The sequence below is a fragment of the Schistosoma mansoni genome, chromosome 7, assembly GCF_000237925.1.
Source record: "Schistosoma mansoni strain Puerto Rico chromosome 7, complete genome".
NCBI lineage: Eukaryota > Metazoa > Platyhelminthes > Trematoda > Strigeidida > Schistosomatidae > Schistosoma > Schistosoma mansoni.
Genome location: NC_031501.1, coordinates 7,172,020 through 7,185,718, shown reverse-complemented (window position 1 = coordinate 7,185,718; position 13,699 = coordinate 7,172,020). Strand labels below are relative to the sequence as shown.

General features: G+C 35.3%; 1 protein-coding gene across 1 annotated transcript in view; it reads right to left on the bottom strand.

Annotated features, from left to right (window-relative positions):
* Smp_134530 (putative organic anion transporter) overlaps positions 1-13,699 on the bottom strand; it is a gene marked incomplete at its 5' end in the record, with an annotated part of 68,874 nt that overhangs the window by 13,100 nt on the left and 42,075 nt on the right. Inside the window, 3 exon segments of the mRNA XM_018798734.1 lie at positions 1,448-1,789; positions 1,795-1,822; positions 9,660-9,861. Of these exon segments, the coding sequence (XP_018653646.1) occupies positions 1,448-1,789; positions 1,795-1,822; positions 9,660-9,861 (572 nt within the window).

The window sequence follows — 13,699 nt, the reverse complement described above, 5'->3', positions numbered from 1 at the left end:
ATTGAGTTCTTTTAACAAGCGGTTTACATCTTCACATTTATCCCCTATGATTATGATATCATCAACGTATCGTCTATACAGACACATCTTTTGGATTGAGTTTTCAGTTAAATTTTCAACATACCCCATGAACACATCCGCCAGCAACGGTCCTAAAGGACTACCCATAGCTACGCCATCAATTTGTCGAAAGTGCTCACCTTGAAATGTGAATTTTACATTGTCAGTGCATAATAATAATAGATCTTTAAGAGTTTCAACAGGAAATGGCAATGGAAGATTATTAAGTGAAATATAGTCACATAAAATATCAATAGTTTTTCTCAGGGGTACATTTGTAAATAAAGTGTTCACATCAAAAGAACACATTGTCTTTGTTTTTATGTTCATATCCTTTAAGTATTTAATTAAATCAAATGAATCAATCAAGGAATACTTACAAAATTGATGTCGGATAGGATTTAATACTTTTGTAAGCCATTTCGCTAGTTTGTGTGTAGGTAATGCTTATTTATTATCCAGAGTAGTCATCACATTGTTTTTGTGTACTTTATTTATTTTCTTACCTTAACCTGTCTAGTTGACCTCTTAATTTTCATATAAAAATGTCTTAACAAGTATATGTGTGATCAGATTGTTCGAAATGTATTGCGCTAATATATCACATAATTCTGATAAACTTCGTCTTCTCATTGCATTTTCTGCTCTAGTCACTTATATTTCTAATAAGTCTACATAACTTGTATAAACCATACAACTCATTAATTCATAAAACCATAATGTCGAGAAGAAAAAATAGTAAATCGAATAGCTTTATTAGTGTATATTGAGAAGGTAATAAGGTTTATCATTTGAAATCGTCATACCAACACAGAAAGGCGAACTGAAACAAACTTCTAGTAAAGTTGGTTGGTGGTTAGCAGTGGTATTCACGACTAGCATTTCATTTTATTTGAGACTCATCAGCTGGACATAAGTGGGTCCTAATGTTGCTGTTCATAACCAGATTTCAATTCATTACTCTAAGATCAGATGCCCAATGTGTTATTCATTGAGCTATAAAGCCTAGATAGCTACTAGCCTATCCAACGAATACAAATTTAATTTGTAAAGTTTTGTATCTTTTTTCTGGATCCCGTTGAGACTTTCTAATGTCCGAAATTACTTGTTACTTAATGTCAATGTCGAGTCTATTCGCAATCAGGATGCACAGATTTCAAAAGAGACTAATCAATTGCATTTCTTAATGTCAAAAAAACGGGAGATACAATTTTTTTCTTCAAATCGAAACCGACTTCATTTAATCATTCAATCATTAGATAAGTAAAATATAAGTTATTTCAATTTCTATCTCTTGACATCAGGACTGTAGAATATCAAGAACCATAGTGGTTATATAACACAGGAGACAAATAAACAGAAAGAAGACACGAATAACAACACCTACCTTTACAACTCCAGCTTCTAAAACACGTGTTCTACATCCAGCAAAACAAGGATTGAAAAATGTCAACGATTTTGTATCACAGTCATCATCATCATTGTCATTTGTACTACTGAGATTTTTACCATCATTATCAATATTACTACTAGTACAAGTTATTCGATTATTTGTTGTCTTTTTATTGATACTACTACTACTAGTAGTAGCAGTCCAACATACAGGATTATAATGCTTTATTGAACATTGTGATTCAACATAATGTGTATAATGACGATTATCAAATTTTTTTATTCGATTATTAGAAGAGTGACAAAATTGATTACATGGTGCTGTTAAATTGGATGGTATTAAAAAACCGGGACCATTTTTCCAAGCCCACTAAAACAATGCCAGGAATAAAAATCATTTCAAATTAAACAAATTTTATACATTCTAAAATGTTGTGAAAAAAACATGTTTTCATTTAATAGTCTACACCACGGATTGACTTTAGTTATCAGAAGGGGGTTTTGTGAGATTTTTAATAATTTATACAGTCGAGATCATGAGTCTATAAAAGGTAGACCACCATGGAAAACTCTGGAAGCACTGGTTTCAAATCTCGCGAGGCGGGATCGTGGATGCGCACTGATGAGGAGTCCCGCAATAGGACGAAAAGGCCATGCAGTGCTTACAGGTTTTCCACGATGGTCTAGCTTCAAATGATTTATGATCTCAACTATATAAAATGACTTTAGTTAGACAATTGTTGAAAACCATTAAGGAGAATTGAGAAGTTATTTCTTGAGTTAAATAATTGATGCTATTGGATTATTTATTGTCCGGTTTAGTTGATGAATTGAATTGTTGGTATTGTTGTATTCTAATTCAGTGGTTGATAAATGTAAATGCGTTTGCTCAAATAGATCTAAGAAATAATAAGCTAAGGGGTCCATACTAATATTTAATACTTTCCAATTCTGAATGGTTTGGCAGTGATTATCAGTTCGAGGATGAAAATCATGCTTAAAGGGAGCATACATATACGTACATAAGTCCCAGTATGGAACAGATTCATAGCATCGTTGTAACAATAACAACACCAAGTACAAACTCATACAGTTGGCTTTGAGCCACACTGTGTATGACAACCAGTGGAAATAGTTGGTTGCTAAACTAGATGAAACAGGATTCAAATCAACGGCTGATCACAAGTTGAATACTCACAACAATAACTAATCTTCCCATAATAATAACAAAAAGAAAACCTATCTATTACACTTCAATTAAACATATGAATTAACTTTTCAAAGAAAAAGATAAACTTTAATAAAAAGAAAACAGTAGGATATACTTTAATCTTGCGTTGAAACAAGAAGAGTTAGTAAATTAAAATGAAAGATATAATTGTGAACAAGCTATCAGAAGCTATATATGTATATATATATAGAATAAATGTCATCTTAAGGTCAGTCAATATGATGTAGAGCTGTTACATATAAAAAAAACATCGTCATTGTATGTGTACGTGTTTGTATACGGTTGAATTCCGTTCAATCTGATTAAACTTCATTAAATAAAAATAAGCGCTAATCTTTATTATAGGACACAATATCCAACATGTCGAAATGACCTCCTTCTTCTTTTAATGTAATAAAACGAATGAAAAACACGGAGAAATTAATTTTTTTGTCTTGAAGATAATTATCTACAGAGCAGAATTAATACCTAGAAACCGAAAGAAAAAAGAAATGGTTACAATTTATTGAGTGAATTTCCAACACAAGGGATAGAATCAAGAACCTTCGGCCCTTACTTGCATTCAAATCTAATTGTGTATACAATAAACTTTAATTGATTCACGATACTGTAAAGTGAATTATGGTTATCAATGATGGTCTAGCTAAGATCAGTTTATGATGTAAACTATGGAAATTCAACAGTCTCCAGTGAACCCTTGTGGCAAAAGGATTTTTGCAAACAGTTAAAAACAACACAGCACAATGTAAGTCTGATTATTTTTTTTCTTCCGGAAACATCAAAATTCTGCCAAGAAAAATAAATCAATATTGAGTAACTGTGACATAAAATGAGATTATTATTTAGACTACTTAATTCTAATTATAAACCGGTGTGAAGTGTTAAAACTTTGAAAGCTCTACATACTAACACCTAAAGCAGAATGAAGGTCTACAATCACCTCTCTTCACTGTTTCATTCAAGCAGTGGAGTTAGGCATGGTTGTTCAATCTCACCATTCCATATCGCGCATTATTTGCTGACGCTGGGACTGGTTGGAAAGAGCACAGAGGTGGACGATCGAACCCACAACGTCGCAAGAGAGAAGACAGAAGACTAGTAAGTAGGAATGTTATTCCCAACACAGTGTCAAATATAGTACAAAAATCTCATGTATTTACAGTTTTTGGCTGAAAGTAAATCATCATTTCGGACAGCCAATAGGCACATAAGGGATCCCTCTTATTCTATTGATAGGGAGTGAAGTAGTTGAGCGTGTTGACAGCTTCACTTATCTTGGGAGTCTCATCAGCCCTTGTGGTCTGGTATGTGACGAAATCTCAGCACGGATACAGAAGGCTCGTCTAGCTTTCGCTAACTTGCGCCATTTATGGCGTAGGCGAGATATCCGTCTAGCAACAAAAGGACGGGTTTACTGTGCAGCAGTCCGTTCCGTCCTACTTTATGGCAGTGAAACATGGCCGATAAGAGTAGAGGATATTCGTAGGCTACTAGTATTCGATCATAGGTGTCTTCGACGCATTGCTCGTATATCCTGGGACCACCGAGTAAGTAATGCAGATGTTAGGAAACGGGTACTAGGTAAGGATGGCAAATCCATTGATGAAGTAGTGAAATTTCATCAGTTGCGATGGCTGGGACATGTGTTACGTATGCCCAACCGCCGACTGCCCCGACGTGCAATGTTTTATGGTGTAGGAGCAGGTTGGAAGAAAGCTAGGGGCGGCCAGACCAAAACATGGCATAAATCCATGAAGTCGCTGACAAGTGGACTGGGCCGTGTTGGTAGGTGTAGAACACCTGGTTGGGATTCGCGAGATGATAGCAACCGATGGTTAGAAACCTTGAATGACATGGCTCAAAATCGTTTGCAATGGCGAAGGTGCATACACTCTTTGTGTTCTGCCAAATTCTAATCTGAATTCTTCATGACTCTTTTTTCTCTTTTCAAATTTATTTCACTGGATTATACTCCTTGAATAACATCTTCAAACCCTTATCTTTCAAATAATACTTATACTCTTACTACTTCTACCAATATGGGATTTGAATCGACAACTTCATCTCTGTGCTAATGTGGTATGGCAACTCGAACTGATGTACGTACGTACGAAGTTCTACGTTGTAACTGACTGACTGACTTCTTATTCATCCAATAAGGAAGCTATACGTCGACATTCTAGAATGTTCCTCTACCGGCGATTGAATGGAATGTCTTCGGCTCTTTCTGAGCTTCTTGAGCCTTCCCTGAGTTTGTTAACGAGCCATCTTTACAATTTTACTCACCTACCTTTCTCTATCTCTTCATAATCTCCTTTTTATTGTGTGGTGCATATATATTTTGGCTTCTTTTAGTACCAATGTTTATGTGTTTAAATAAATAAAAAATTGCGTAAACCGAAATGTAGTAATGAACACAAGAATTAATAGAATAATTGTGTGCAACGTAAATATATATTAACCAAATCTACACTAGGACCCTATAAACTCTTTATCCAGACTCCTAACTATTGATAACACAAAATAATTCAGGAGTTTTATTATCAATCCTACAAAATGAAATATAGAGAAAACACATAGACATTCAACCTGCATAGAGCCAAATTCTGACTGATTAAGGTTGAGTTTTTCTGTAAATAATTCATCTATCAATAAGAGGAGATTGGCAACTCAATTCGCAAGAGATAGTTATTTACACTACACAAAAAACTGAAACAACTGATCAACATCAAAGAATGAATCTCTATTATTATCCACTGAATTCAATCAATGATGAATAACGTCGGAACATGGCTCATATTTATAACGGTCCAATTCAACACTACATCAGTACAGCAAAATAAAATGAATGTAATTATTACAGAATTGGTCCACTATTAGTATTAATAAAAAGATTAGGTACAGAAAAGGTTACATTTCATAAGAATAAATTAAAATAGAGCAGATTGTTGCATAGTATATTCGAACTTTCAAGTTTATTGCTTTTAACTACATTTTGTCTCCAACTGACCAGCCCAAAACGGTATAACCTAAAAGAACAAGTATATCAGGAAATACAGCTCGAGTGGTAAGGTTGACCACCACCACACCAAGGTAGAAGTTATAGCATGATGTCGACGGAATCGATAATATTAAACTACCACAGTTTATGAATGAACAAAGATTTTATACAAAGGGTTCATCAATATGAATAGACCGACAACAAACATAACTCAATGATACATTGTGTTTTCATTCAATTGACCTAAAAAAAAATTCAACACATCATGCATCATACTACACACACACGAATACAAATATCATGTTATTCTTGTCTCACAATAGTCGGTCAGCAGATTTTTTTTTCGAATGAATTATTTTAGTATTCCATTATACCATACAATGTATGTGTAAATGACAGTTAACCCTTTAAATTCATTAAATTCATGAGAAATGATTGCTATGTCAAAAAAATAAATCAATTAGTACCAACTCGAAATCATTTTAATATAATTGTTAAAAAAATTCATTTGTGACTTGAAGTGTTCGCCCGCGAGACCGAAGGTCCTCGGTCCGAGTACAGTGCGCGGGATTATAGATGAGCACTGCTGAAGAATCCCATACTAGGACGAAAAGGCCGTCCAGAGCTTCAAGGTTTTCAATGGTGGTCTAACATTGATCGATTCATGATCTCAATCAAAAGACAACATTCCCCACAACCCTATACTGATAATAAGCTTTATAATTAAAACATTGAGGCAATTGGTGTTATGATAACGATATTTGTGGAGTAATATAACAATTAGGATTATCGCCAATGTTTTCAGTGTTCAATAAGTGTGATATATCAAGCATTTTCGGGTATTTTTCCGTTTACTTAGAAAGTAGATGCTGCATATTATAGTGTAATTTTCACCGAAAAAATTCATTTCGGGTTTGTGGAATTAGCAGAAACTGTTTGATATAACTACGTCATTATCTAGCACACTCTGATACATTCAACGAAAGGCAAAAACATAGTGTAGGTTAGGAATTGAAATAAACACTCTTATGAAAATTAGACTCTAATACGAAGCACCCACGCACTAGATGGACGAAAAGCTTACCCGAAATTGCTTGATACATCATGATCGTTGGACGCTGAAAACGTCGCAGATAATCTCAACCTTACTTTAGTGATGATTTGCAGATTCTGATGATTGTCTACTTAGCTCGATTCAGTTAGCGAAAAACAAATACGACTGATAGAAGAATACGAGTAATGATAAACATACGGCAGAAAATAAAACAGATAGATATGTACATAAAGGTATAAAAATGGGTTTAGCATAGAGTAAAACTAGTTTAGCAAGAGAGTCTAGGCCGTAATCAACTATCAGTAAAAAAAAGGCAGAATAAATACATTTTATGGGGCATATACAACTTACTAGTTTCATTAATATATAGGGGACTAGGCAGAGATTGTTGAATTTTAAAGTTTACATCGCTGAACGACTTCAGTTGGAGAACTATTGAAACTATAAAGCACTAGACAAATGTCCCCAAATGCCCTGGTACGGCCGAGAGTGGGGAGAGTCCGCTCTCCCTCTCCAAATGCTCTCTCATGGACACGCGAATATATAGCCTCTGACAGGGAAGTCCTACTCACTGCCTTCTCGTGGCGGGGGTGTTTACGAAATTGAGAGGACGAAAAGCGAATGTCTGGCGCTTTAACCGGGTTGGTGGACATGGAGGGTCCACTTAAGGGAGTTGGGAAACCCTCATTCCAAACCAATGGTGCACATGGGTTCCAGTATCCTGAAGGAACAGATGGCGTATGAACCTATTGTTGGTCACCGGCTACCATGGGACTGCATCTCCTCACGATGCTCCACTGTCTTGTGGATCAGACCTTTAGGTCAAAGGCTCCAGGTGTGGCCCCCTAAGAAAACCACCTACTTCGGTCTGGGCACCCGGGCAGTATCACAGCCCTCACACAAATCAAATGAGATTTGTGTGGCGCATATTTATCTGATTTTTTTTGTACCAATATTTATGTGTTTAAATAATAATTTATTATTAATAATAATAATACATCCGTTCTAAAATAGAACTTCTAGGTAAAAGTGAACATCCGTAACCTTACTGGGGATAAAACTCGAGGGCGTTCATCTCGCATGGAGATGGTTTTTGTTATAAATTGACATCAGTGATAAACCTTTAAACCACTAGGTCAGGATCCAATGATATAACGTTCTAACTACAACCAATTTGTGATATTGCACAGCCACTAGATTGTACAAGCCGTCTAACACTAATTATACCTGGATTCCACTGATCAACGCTCCTCATTAGAATTCCGAGAATTACTTGTTTAAATTCATCACTAGGTTATATCATGGACTGGTCTTAGTTAGACAACGGTTAGAAACTGGGGAGCACTAGACAACTGTTTCATCCTAGTAACTCCTAGGTGTGAGGTGTGCATCCTCGGCACCAGTAGGGATCGAACTCGTTACTTAATTTTACATTGTAAATGATTTGATTTCACTCTGTATTTGTCTAAATACAAAATATTTAATGGTCAGATAAAAATATTTGTGATTGCATGGTACAAGTAACATAAGATATAAGAAAAATCATGCAAGATTTACAGTACGGTAAAAACGCAATCGATATAATGATCTGTTCACGCATAGACAATGGGTCACATAGTGTTCACATTTTGTTATGAAAAGTACAGATGATACAAAGTTGTTTGACTAGGAATTTAAAAATAATCATGATAGCAAACGTGAAATATAATCCGGATCACAAAAGCGATTGCGAGATTACGGAGTATATTTCAATCCATAAATGAAATTTAACAAACGTGATAAAGTAACAATGCTGACGGTAGATACAATACCCATATTAAGTGACGAAAACATAATTAAGTGTTTCTAAGACGTTGAATTGTTCAAGAAAATACGAATTTGTGAGTTTGTGAGACAAATGACAATCCAGAAGTGTATTGAAACATGATATGAGAGTAAGGATTAGAGTAAGGTGTTATGTTGAAAAGTTACGATTAGGGCTGAGATAAGATTAGCGTTAGAATTTCAGTTATGGGTGAAACTTGGGTAATAACTACGGACTAACGTATAAATATACTAACCCTTAATCTCTACCTTAATTATTATCGTAACCCTAACCTCTAATGATTAAGAACACGTAACAAACCTAGTAACTTTCATTAACCATGAAAAACAATATATTTTTCTTAAATCCTCTGACTTTTAGACTGGGATTTTGGAGATTGCTGAACTTCGTCGAAGTCATGAACCGACCAATGTTAGGCCCCTATTGAAAATCTGAGAGCAGTGGACGGCCGTTACATCTTAGTATGGGACTCCACAGCAGCAGTGCTCATCAACAATCCCGCAAGCGCGTTTCGAACCCAGGATCTTCAATCTCGCGCGTGAAAGCTTAACTTATTCTTGACCATTGAGCCAGGATCCAACGGTGCTAATGTTTAACTTCAACCAATCCACGATGTTGCGCAAACATCTTCCATTGTCTTCGGTGGGTAGCTGCCACAAACCTGACACGGTTGAACTCCACTAGTCACAGCTTCTCATTGGAACCCCGAGAATAACCTCTCGAAACTAGTCACTAATGAGCATGTGATGGTTTTCAGTTTGGGGTTGTGTAGATTATTGAATTTTGTTGAAACTATGAACCGATTTTCAGTTGAAACTGATTCGTTTTTTTGTTTTCTGATTGATTAGAATGGATTAAAATCCCACAGTAATACTGTGGGTTTACCGTAACATATAATGAAGAGTTAACAATGGGGACTAGAACTAAGTGGGAACAAGTTATTAAATGATATGTCTATAGAAAAAAGTAACATTTAACGATATAGAGAAGAGAGGAGAAGAGAAGGACAGGACTTCCATGGAAACAATAATAAATTGGGAATTTTATGGATACACAGATACACACGTGACACAAAAAGAAACACATTTTGACTTACTTTTCTCCATTATATGTAGCTGTTATACCTGCTACTCGACTAGACTGACAGCCAATTGTCATTAAACTAATACTCGTTATAACAGTCAATGAAATCATAATACATAAACCAGATAAGGTACGATGTAATGTAGGTCGAAAATGACGCATTAGTAAAGCACCAGATAGAACACCTAATAATGAACTTGGAACTATCACAGCACCTACAATTTAGAAGAAACGAAATAGATGGTGATAAACAGAGAAAGAATATTACAATAAGAAATGTCATCTAAGAGATAGAGGGAGAAAGAGAAAGATCAATATTGATTAACGATGAGAATTCGATTACATATGTATAAAGATGGTTGAAAACAACGACCCAACATTATAATCGTTTTGAAATTAAAAACTGTAAAATACCACCCTGATGATGTTATTAGTTTGGAATGAAGTTAGTCAGTCAGCTACAACGTAGGACCAGGCACATATATGCATCGGTCCAAGTTGCCAGTGAAGTTAGTAGACAACAAACATAAGGAATTTGTTATCTGAATTAGTCTAATTCGAAATGAATTCTAAGACTGTAAAACGAGAAATCGATAATAGACCATAACCTTACCATATCAAAACACTGTGATGAGTAGAATGAAGACACTGGTATCAGAAAATGTCTTAAAAAAGCATCAGTAAATATTAGAAATAGACTATAAATTAATTACCACTATTGTTAATATTATGGTGAAATGTCATATAAAGAGAAAATTCTTAATGAGAACACCATCGGTTTTCCATTTCCACTAAGTGGATCCTCCATATCTACCAAACTGGTTAAAGTGCCGGACATTCACTTTTCGTTCTCTCAATTTCGCAAACAACATCGTTACGTTAAATGCAGTGAGTAGGACTTCCCTGTAAGTGACTATAAACACGTGACCATGTGAGAGTCTTTGAAGAGGAAGAGCGGACCCTCTCCCCCTAGGCGGTAACAGGGTATTTAAAGGCCTATACGTTATTAATGACTTACTGATAACCCCTCCATAGTCTCATAATTCAATTTTCTATACATCTAGTTATAATTAAATAAGTTTACATCATCATAATTATCATTAGTATTATGATCATATGATATAAGACAGAATAAAAAAAAGTGATAAAAAAAAAATAAATTTATATGAGTTTATTCATAAAACAATTACAGTTTTTTTGGATTCTATATTCATTATCAGAAGGCTTTGTGGAGATTTTAGTAATTTTATATGGTTGAAATCATGATTCAATTGAAGCTAGACCACCATGGAAAACCTGGATCATGGATGCGCACTGATGAGGAGTCCCACGATAGGACGAAACAGCCGTCTAGTGATTCAAAATTTTCTATGGTAGTCTAGCTTCCATTGACTCATGATTTCATCTATATTCATTAACCAAAATAGTATGTACTTGTAAAACAGATAGATATATAATAGAAGTATAAGTCTATCTAATATAATATCTACTTAATGAGATGTTTATCAAATATGTAGAGGCAACTAGATATAAAACGACTCATGAATGATTTTAGATATTTCAATCAAGTCAATAGTATATTACTGTTATAACTTGATAGGTGATATAAAATCTTTGGATATGTGGATATTTAAAATCTGACAATTGAATTAAGAACCATATAATAATAGTAATAATAGCAGTACTACTAGTACTAGTACTACTACTACTACTACCACTACTACTACTACTAATAATAATAATAATTTTTTATTGGATACAATATCAGATAGGAAATAGATTTATAGTAGTATATAAAATAAAGTAGTCTATTATATATAATGATGTATGAGTAGGTTATGTCTGTCTACATTCAATAGCCAAGAATAATTGAATTTGACCAGAAATATAATTGTAAGTTTATATCATATAAATCAATGAGATTTTTGTATTACATTGTATTGGTAGTGATAAAAAAGGGGAAAAACTATGAAGTGAAAGATACTAGATATGAATAACAGTGTGAATGTCAACATTGGGATACATATTTAGTTGATGAGTACCAAAATAGGCTAAAATCTATTCATTTATTCTCGGTCAGTCAGTTACAAAATAGGACCAGGCACATATATCCATCGGCTCAAGTTACCACACCTCATTAACACAACAAGATGATTATCAAGTTCATAGAAGTAGTTACTTCAATGGTAGTAAACTATAAGTGAAAGATTGCATATAAGGATATTATATATATACATACAAAGGTTTGTCGTTTTTATCATGAGTGACGAGTGAGAAATTGTTTTCAACGTTTGCTTTTTTAAAAAATAGTTAAGATTTTGTTATTCCTTTAAGAATTAATTTACTCAAAATGTATGAGAGGTCAGAAAAAGAACGAATTAGTGATGTTTTCACTAGTACAATTTGCAAACATCTGGTGAATATAGAATATTAAAATTGATTAATTACTACTAAGTAGTAGTGAATAATGTCATATTTGTCTAGTTGTTTTTTTAGCACTGATCAAATTCTATTGATTAATAAGAGATTTTTTATTATTCAATGATTATTCGATTGTAAATACCTCAGTTATATAAGTTGGAAACAAGCCCAACAGCTAAGTCTTAACATTTCAGACACTCACGCTAGGTGATGAGAGTTCGGATCCACCAATGAGCATCGGTCCACTCAACATCACAGATATATATTGTTGACAAGTGACAAATAACACCGAATGTACATACAGTTTATTATTTAAATCAATCGATTCTGTAAAAGTATACTATATTGATGGCTTTCAGAGACCATTATACGTTCTTGGAAAGTAAAGCTTATTGTTAACCATTAAGAATCCAAGTGATATGTAATAACCAAGAACAAAGTTAACAAATACTTTGAAGATTCAAAAGGATGAATATTAATGTAATGATCTCTTTGATTTCAAATACCAAGAACCATTAGAGTTATCTTTACATATCCAGAAATTATGGTCCCCATTCTTATGCTTTCTCATATCTTCAAACAGGTTATCAACTAAGTATCACAGTATTTACTTAGATACAAGCTATCTGTTACTGCGTTATAATTTTCAAGCTAAATTCCGAATAGTCCTATGTTAAACCGGATTAGTTCGTCTGGGTTGTATACTTTTAGTACTGTCGTAATACATCCCGATCGTTGCTGCTACCTTGACGTGGTGGTCGGGCTTGCCTATCGTGATGAAGCAATCGAGCTATGCTGGCTGGAACAATCGTTCCTCGAGGTCCTACCATGCCAGACAGGTCGGTTGAAGAGCGGTGAGACTAAAAGCAGCAAACCCAAGGTCCGAAGGCGAAGTCGTACTGCTGACTGTACAGAGGTGTGACAGCAGTAAGGTGTTTCCTTCAGACAACCAGCATGACAGCGACGCTGCCTTCCCACAAGGAGGGGTGGGGTTAGAAAAGGTCGACCCTAAAAATGCACACCTCGCCTTATCCCACGGATATCCGTCTCCGGCGGTAAGGTCCTTTGAAGAACAGAGCTAACACAAAAACTACCCACAAAAAGGTCGTGTGTGACCGACCTCAAGCAGTTGTCCCTTGGGCACTGCGGTCACGCTCTCAGGTCATTAAGACCACTTCTAACCCAATTTCCTTTTCAGGTACCTCTAGAAGAACCCTTCCACGGTGTGGGCAACCGGGAAGTGATAACTGCCCTCATACCTCTAACAGCACTCAAGACCACTGTATTCATAATCAATCTCCTTCTTCAATTCCTACTATTCCTTCTACCTTGACTTTCAACACTAAACTTCCTCTCTCGGTTTCCTCCTCAAGTGTCACCATGGCCAACGATTCTAGTGCGCGAAACGCTGTCCCAGGTCTACTAAAACCTCGCTCCAAACTACACATTGGAGCCTTCAACGTACGTACCCTATGCCAAATCGGTCAACAGGCCTCCTTAGCTAAAACTCTAGAATCTCGTACCATTGATGTATGCTGTGTCTCCGAAACACGCATACAGGATCCCAGTGTGGTCATTCACTTTACCTCACCTCGCCAAAATGGACAGTCAACGAAATACACCCCTCCGTGT